The sequence below is a fragment of the Dipodomys merriami genome, unplaced genomic scaffold, assembly GCF_024711535.1.
Source record: "Dipodomys merriami isolate MVZ:Mamm:240054 unplaced genomic scaffold, mDipMer1.0.p SCAF_1790, whole genome shotgun sequence".
In the NCBI taxonomy this organism is placed as follows: domain Eukaryota; kingdom Metazoa; phylum Chordata; class Mammalia; order Rodentia; family Heteromyidae; genus Dipodomys; species Dipodomys merriami.
In genome coordinates, this window is record NW_027203149.1 from 81,824 (window position 1) to 90,166 (window position 8,343).

Sequence of the window (8,343 nt, forward strand, 5' to 3'; positions counted from 1 at the left end):
TGTTGAAATTATGTTCCTTTTTTTGGGGGGGGGTCAGTTGTGGGACTTGAACTCTGGGCCTGGGCTCTGTCCCTTAGCTCTTCAACTCAAGGCTAATGTTCTGCCACTGGAGCCACAGTGTTACTCCAATTTTTTGCTGATTTATTGGAGATTAGAGTCTCAATAGACTTTTTGGCCTGGGCTGGCTTTGAACTGTAATCCTCAGATCTCAGCCTCCTGAGGATCTGGGATTACAGGCGTAGCCACTGGCACCCAGCTTGTCCTTTCTCCTTCTGCCGGTCGTTTTTCCCCAACATTCTACCTTTTACTGTCATAGCATCTATTTATTTATTGAGCCAAGCCTGGGCCTTCACTCAGGGCTAGGGCACTGTCTCTGATTTCTCTCTCTCTCTCTCTCTCTCTCTCTCTCTCTCTCTCTCTTTTTTTTTTTTTTTTTTTTTTTTTTTTTGCTCATGGCTTGTACTTTACCATCTGAGCTGTAGTTCCACTTCGGAATTTTTGGCAGTTAAAAGTCTCATGATCCTCAGCTCTTACCTTCCCAACATGTTAGGATTACAGGTATGAATCACTCGTGCCTGACTTGTTATAAAATTTTACTTACCTTCCCAACATGTTAGGATTACAGGTATGAATCACTCGTGCCTGACTTGTTATAAAATTTTAGTAAACATCCTTTTTCAGATTTGTTTCATATTTTGTGATTTTATAATAGGTAAATGAAGCAGCAAGTTAGAGTTGATAAGTTGAAAATGAAACGTTTTGTTTAGAAAATACTACTTAACAAAGATAAATGACTTGATCTTGATGTCCTTGTCTCTGATAGGCCTTCATATTTTGATTATGGCCCCTTTGGTTTGACTTAAAAGTTCTAAGTTTGGGCTGGGAAGATGGCTCAGTGGTAGAGTGCTTGCCTTGCATGCCTGAGGCCCTAGGTTCGATTCCCTAGTACCACATAAGCAAAAAGAAAAAAGCCGGAAGTGGCACTATGGCTCAAGTGCAGCGCCCAGGCTCAGAGTTCAGGCCCTATGACTGGACCCCAAAAAAAAAAAAAAAAGTTCTAAGTTTGTGGTGACTTTGTGTGGGCTTTCTTATGGGCATCCATACTGTTTAGTAAAAAGGTAAAATCTGAGACATAACTGCTTTTCTATATATTTGCAAAAGAACTTCAATCCACATAAGTTTACTGTTAGATTTGGAATTTACTGCTTAATTTTCTCATTGCTTTTAAAAAGCAAATAATAAAAGGAAAGTTCTACAATTTAACCACTAAAGAGAAAGAATAATATTTTTATATTTTAGAATTTCTAAACCTGTTGTGTTCTGATTTTTTTTCCTCTGAACTTTCACAATTTTCCTTCCTTCATTCCTTCCTTTCTCTCTCCCTTTCCTCTCTCCCTCCCCTCTCTTCTTTCCTTCTTCCCTTTCCTCCCTTCTTTCCTCCCTTTAATCTCTTTCTCGAGCTGGTACCAGCACTTTAACTCAGGGCCTAGGCATTTTCCTTTAGTGTTTTTGTTTTTGGTACAAGGCTGGTGCTCAGCTACTTGAGCCACAGTTTCACTTCTACCTTTTGGATAGTTAATTGCAGATAAGTGTTTCATGGCCTTTTCTGCTTGAGCTGGGTTCTAACCATGAACCTCAGATCTCAGCCTCCTGAATAGCTAGATTACAGGTGTGATCCATGGGTTCCTGGCTTCACAATTTTTTTGTATTTGCTATCAAAATGTAATTAGATTATGTCCTATTTCCATTTTGCATATAAAACACTTTTTGTAGGCCATTTGAAAATGGAACATTTCTAAGAGAAAACCATAGCCACAGCCACCATAAGGTGTTCCTTGGTAATTAGCGGTGCGGTCTCTGGGCTAATTTATGTACTATTCAGGAATCTTAGGGGATTGTATCCCTGTGGACAGTTCTTTTGTTCATCAGCTTTGTTTTTGACTTATCAGTCTTGAGCATATTCTTTACCCCACCTATACTTGGAATTGATTGTGAAGATCAAACACTGAACAGTATATTTACTGTTACAATATTTATTTTATTTTTTTGTGTGTGCTGATGCTGAATATTGAATTCAAGGTCTTATACTCTTGCTTGGCTTTTTCAGTGGCCTGGTGTGTGCTACTACTTGAGCTACACCTGCACTTCCAGGATTTTGCTCGTTAATCGGAGAGTCCCTTGGATTTTCTGCCTGGCTGGCTTCAAACCAACATCAGACTGAGCCTCCTGAGTAGCTAGATTACAGGCATGAGCCACTGGTCCCAGACTCTTAAAATATTGCAGCCTCCTGGCTACTTAGGAGAACTGAGATCTGAGTATCTTGGTTTGAAGCCCAAAGAAAAGTGCTTGGGAATCCCAATTAACCAGCAGAAAAGCAGATTGGAGTGTGTGACTCAAGTGATGGAACACCAGCTGTGAGCAGAAAAAAGACAGCAAGAGTATGAAGCCTTGCCTTGAGTTCAAGCCCTCACTATTGGCACAGAAAAAGTGCTCAAACAATAGATTGATAGATCCATTTAGCAAAATGTATTAAATAATTACTGACATGAAAATCTGTTCATATTTAATTAGAAGTATATAATGATGTTTAAATTAGGTACTTTCTGTTTTTTACAGTACTAGAGTTTGAGCTTGAGCTTTGAGGCGTTGAGCCTGGTTCGTTTGCTTGGCTGGTTCTCTACCACTTGAACCATGCTTTCAGACCATCTCTTTGCTGTTTATTCAGACTTGGTGATTTTTTTCTCCCCAGCCTGGCTTTGTCCAGTTTGGGGGGGAAGTTTTTTTTTGTTTTGTTTTTTGTTTTTTGTCGTTCATGGGGCTTGAACTATGGGCCTGAAAAGCCTGTTTAATTAAACTGAATGAGACCAGGTGCTGTTGATTCCTGCCTCTAATAGCCACATGAGGTTGAAATCTGAGAATTGAGGTTCTTAGCCAGTCTGGGCTCAAAAGTTCATGAGAATCCCATTTTCAGTAACCAGTGGAGCTATGCCTCAAGTGGTCTAAAGCTGTAGCCTTGGGCACAAAAGTTCAGGGACAGTGCCCAGGCTCTGAGTTCAAGGCCCAGGATCAGTACCAAAAAAAAAGTTTATGTAAATGAGATGGTGTTATGGATCTAGGAACTCATTACTGAATTAATAAAGTATATCAGATTGACATGTAGTTCTGTGGTTTAGTGCTTGACTTGTTTCTGTGAGACCCTGGATGCAATCCTTAGTACTGTAAGCGAAAAAAAACAGTAGTATTTGGAATAAAATATAGCCTACTTTATCCCTACCTCTAAACAGAAAACATTTATTGTTCTGCAAAGAAATGGAACCTAAAAATCTTTTAGAAGCTAGGTGGCTGGTGTTTCACACCTATACTCCTAGCTATTCAGCCTGAGATATGAGGATCAAAATTCTAAGCCATCCTGGAAGAAAAGTCTGTGTGGCTCTCTTGTGTTCCAAGCTGGAAGTGGAACTATGGCTGTAGTAGAGTGACTGTAGCCTTAAGTAAAAAAGCTAAGCAATAGTGGGAGGCTCTGAGTTCAAGCCAAAATATCTGCATACATACTCCCCCCAAAAAGACTTTTCCAACATTTGTTCTGCCAGTACTTAGAGCCTTCTCATGTCTTGGTGAGATTGTGTTCATTGAAATGAATTCATCAGACTTTATATCCTTGTCTTCCCTTTAATTTGTATTTTATGAAATGCATCCTATAATAGTGTTATTTTAGTAATGTACTATGTATATATTTATTTGAGGTTGCATTGCACTTATTATCTTCTTCTGTTTTAGTGCTTTTTTAGGACCAAAGGATATATTTCCTTACTCAGAAAATAAGGAAAAGTATGGCAAACCAAATAAACAAAAAGGTTTCAATGAAGGCTTATGGGAGATAGATAACAATCCAAAAGTGAAATTTTCAAGTGTACAGGTGAGTCATTGGATATCCACTTAGTTTAGTATTATTTATTCAGTCTTGGAGGAAAAAATACCATCATAGCTATAGGAAAATAAGATGGCATTTAAGAGTCTTAGTAATTTTGGATTAAATTGTGTTCTTATTTATGGAATAAACTTTGACTTTTTATGTCTAGATGAACTACTGAAATTATTATACTGCTAAAGAGACCTCAGAAAACTGAGAAATGCTTGGTTATTTACTCCTAAGAATAAAGTTTAATATATTAGATTTAAAGCCATATGTACTGTCTTTTTTTTCTTTATTTTTTTTTGTCAGTTGTGGGACTTGAACTCTGGGTCTGTGCACCATCCCTGAGCTCTTCAGCTTAATGCTAGAGCTCTACCACTTGAGCCACAGCACCACTTCCAGTTTTCTGGTAGTTAATTGGTGATAGAGTGTCAGGGACTTCCCTTGCCCAGGCTGGCTTTGAATCTCGATCCTCAGATCTCAGCCTCTTGAGTAGCTAGGATTACAGGCGTGAGCCACCAGTGCCTGGTTTCTACTATATTAGCTCTCAGACATTTCCATACATGCATACAAATCGTTGAAAATAAGTTTTATTCTATTTTCATACATGTGTAAAGTACTTAATTTGCCCTCTCCTTGGCCCTCTTCCCTCCTGCTAGTACCTGATCACCCAGAAGAGCCTATATTACTTTCCTTTCATTCATTTTTTTTAGTGAGTATTACACAAAGGAACTTTGCCATGTTATTTCACATATATACATATATGCTATGTTCAGTTCAGGATATTTTTTTGGAGGGGTCAGTTGTGGGGCTTGAACTCTGGGCTTGGGTGCTGTCTCTGCGCTCTTCAGCTCAAGGTGACAGACCAGGGGGTTGTGTGTGTGTGTGTGTGTGTGGTGTGTGCGAGTGTGAGTGTGGGTGGTGTGTGGTGTGTTTGAGCGTGAGTGGTGTGTGTGTGATGTGATTGAGTGTGTGTGGTGTGTGTGTGTGTGATGTGATTGAGCGTGTGTGGTGTGTGTGGTGTGGTATGAGTGTGAGCATGTGGTGTGAGTGTGGTGTATGAATGGTGTGATTGTGAGCAAGCATGTGTGGTGTGTGTGATTGAGTGTGAGTGTGGTGTGTGTGGTGTGATTGAGTGTGAGCGTATAGTGTGTGGTATTTTTGGTGTATGGTGAGTGTGAGTGTGAGTGGTGTGGTATGACTGTGTGATGTGAGTTTGGTATGACTGAGTGTGGTGTGAGTGCTGTAGGTGTGGTGTGGTGTGATCGTGTGTGGTGTATGTGAGTGAGCGTGTATGGTGTGTGGTGTGTGGTGTATGAGCGTGTGTGATGTGTGGGTGGTGTGATTTGAGAGCGTGTGTAGTGTGATTGTGAGTGTGAACGTATGTGGTGTGAGTATAATGGGTGGTGTGATTGAATGATAGCGTGTGTGGTGTGTGGTGTGAGTGGTGTATGGTGTGTGAGTGAGCGTGTGTGTGGTGTAATTGAGTGTGAGGGTGTGGTATGTGTGGTGTGATTGGTCATGTGTGGTGTGCGTGGTGTGTGGAGTGTGACTGTGTGTGGTGTGTATGATTGTGTGTGTGGTGTTAGTGTGAGTCATTCCGTTGTCCTAGGTGCTGGGTGTGAATGTTGCCTTATGCTCCAGGCCGCCCTTCATTGGCTCTCCAGGGAGCAGAGCACAGAGCTTGTGGGTCACCCGCTGCTCTGCGCGGGGCCGGGGTCGTAGGGTCGCTGGGTCAGCGGGGCCAGCAAGGCTGAGGGTTGGCAGGCCCAGCCTGGCCTTGGCTCCCACCCTGACTGCGCCCAACGCCCGCCACTCCATGGCCCCCGCGGTCCTGGAGGCAGAGGTTGGAGGCTCTCAGTTGGAGGCAGTCTGGACCAACTTCACCCTCATCTCAGAGCGACTGGTGAGGAGGGCACCTGGCACGGCAGGGAGGCCGGGTGGGGCCCTGTACCCGGAGGGGGAGCTGCCTGGCCAGGCTCTGGGCCCGCCCGCCCCCCTGGACAGGGCAGCAGGTGCTGCTCCGCAGGTGGCCGCTGGAGGGCGCTGTCTCCCCGGCCTGCAGAGCCGACAGAGGCCTTGTGCAGCCAGGATCCCATTAGTGGTGGAGGGGTGTCTGGTCCAGCGAGAGGGCGGCCCAGGTCAGGGGGTGACTGGCCAGCCGGGAGTGGGGAGGCCCACACGGTGGGGATGGAGGGGTGCGGTGGGAGCAGTGGGGGGCGTAGTGGGGGTGAGGTGTAGGGGGAGGTTCTGGGTGCAGCATGGGAGTTCTGCCCCTGATGACTTTCTTCTCTGCATAGCACCTGATGCCTGGCATTTCCTCAAATCATCTTCACAACACATAGGAGGTGGGCACCTCTGCAGCCCCATCTTTTTACACAAGAAGTTAAGTAATTCAGCGTCAGGTAATCACGTGAACAGGTCTGCCAGAGTTGGAGAACTTCGTCTCTTTGTTCCAAAGGAAATTGGACTATCTGTCTCCAGAATGTGGCTTTGCTCTGTTAAATGGCCCCAGGGCTGGGAAGGTGGCTCAGTGGTAGAGCTCTTGCCTTGCGTGCCTGAGGCCCTGGGTTCGATTCCTCAGCACCACATAAGCAAAAAGAAAAAAGCCGGAAGTGGCACTGTGGCTCAAGTGGTAGAGTGCTAGCCTTGAGCTGAAGGGCTGAGGGACAGCACCCAGGCCCAGAGTTCAGGCCCCATGACTGGACCCCCCCCCCAAAAAAAATCGCCCCAATAAAAGCTGTTGTCTTCACTTGAAAGGTAGGGGAATCAGGAGATACTTTAGGTGGAGCATAAAAGCCTGTGCAAACATAAAAGATCATCATTCTATTGTTGATATATATCCTAGTAAGGACATTTTAAATGCAATGCAAACATAACACAGATTCCCTGCTGATGTTTCTTACTTAGTAATTTGTGAGTTCGACTTCTGAGCAGATCTTCATTGAGACACTTGAGTCATAGAGAAAAATAACACTTGGCTTTGGAGTTCATCAACTTGGAAATTTTTTTTTACATTTTTTTTATTGTGAAAATACTGTACAGAGGGGTTACAATTACATGGGCAAGATAATGAGTACATTTCTTATCAAGCATTGTAGCCTCCTCCTTTGTTTCCCCTACCCATCCCTTCACATCCCCCCCCCTTCCCCAATCCTCCCCGCCCCCTCCCCACCGAAGTTGTAAAGTTCGTTTTCGACATGACAACTTGTACTTCTCATTGTCGCAATGGGTCCACCTGTATCCCCGTTTAAATGACTTGTTTTTCCCTTTCCCCTCCACAAATTATACCGACATCAAATACAGTGAAAGCATAGGTTATACTGTGGGGGAAGGACATACAAAGCAACAAAGAAATAATCTTATAAATGCGTTAGAAACAATCGCATGAAAGAAAACATTTGAATACATATCTTAGGGTTTATTTCCCTAACATCACCTCATCTGACCTTTTCTGCTTGACTCAGACATATACTAGATATTGCAAATAAGGGGAACCATGGGACCTATGTTTCTTTGGGCTTGGCTTACTTCACTTAATATAATTTTCAACTTGGAAATTTTATTATTTTACTTTGTGAAGACAAGGCCTTACACACATGGAAATGAGAAACTAATTCGTAAGTGTACAATTAAACAGACACAGTTTGTATGCAAGTGTACACAGATGTATTAACTGAAGTATGGTATTTGCAGGGGAGAATTCGGATGGTAAAATTCCTCAGGAAAACAAACTCATAGTCCAATGAAATGAATACCAGGAAACTGGCACTTTAAAGGTATGAGTAGGTCAAGGGGAGGGAGGGTGGATGAATGAAGAGAGGAAGGCAACCATAATACTTAATATGTATTCTGTGAAACCAAGAATTGAGAACAGGGCTGGTTTTGGGAAGGTTGGGAGAGAATGATGAAGGAGTGGCATGATCAAGGTGCATTGTATTTATAAACTGACGTGTGCCACCACTGATAACAAAACCACAATATAAAAGGTGCAGCGAACACTGGGAGACATTGGCATAGGTGAGAATTACCTGCCTGACCACTGATAGAACCACACAGGTACTTCAATGGGGAAAACCATTTCACAGAAATCATCTCAGGGAGACAGTGAATGTTTTGTCTTTAGGGGGTATGCAATATTTGGATATCATAGAAAGGAAGGATTCGAGGCACGAGCAGGGGTGGTGGGGGAGGAATATGCCCGGTCCCTTCCTGTGCTGATGAGGTGCAGAGGGACAGTAGGGTTGCGGTGGAGGCGTGGGGAGAGGAGGCTAGAGGAGACCTTGAATGTCACATTGAGGACGGGTTTTGTGCTGCAGCAGCAGAGGACTGTCAGGAGCACAGAGGGAAGATTTCCCCGGTGGTGCTGTGGAGGCAGAGACAGGAACCAGAATACTAATTAGGCGTTCATTGCTAATACGCTCATAGGA

The 8,343-nt window shown here is 43.5% G+C and overlaps 1 protein-coding gene across 1 annotated transcript in view; it reads left to right on the forward strand.

Annotated features, from left to right (window-relative positions):
* Nucleotides 1-7,603, forward strand: part of LOC138829927 (hepatoma-derived growth factor-related protein 2-like) — a 76,390-nt gene extending 68,787 nt beyond the window's left edge. Inside the window, exons 3-5 of the mRNA XM_070026440.1 lie at nt 3,778-3,916; nt 5,526-5,819; nt 6,214-7,603. Coding sequence (XP_069882541.1) covers nt 3,778-3,916; nt 5,526-5,819; nt 6,214-6,258 — 478 coding nt within the window. The 3' untranslated portion in view covers nt 6,259-7,603. The remainder of the gene's footprint in view (nt 1-3,777; nt 3,917-5,525; nt 5,820-6,213) is intronic.
* Nucleotides 7,604-8,343: the final 740 nt, after the last annotated feature.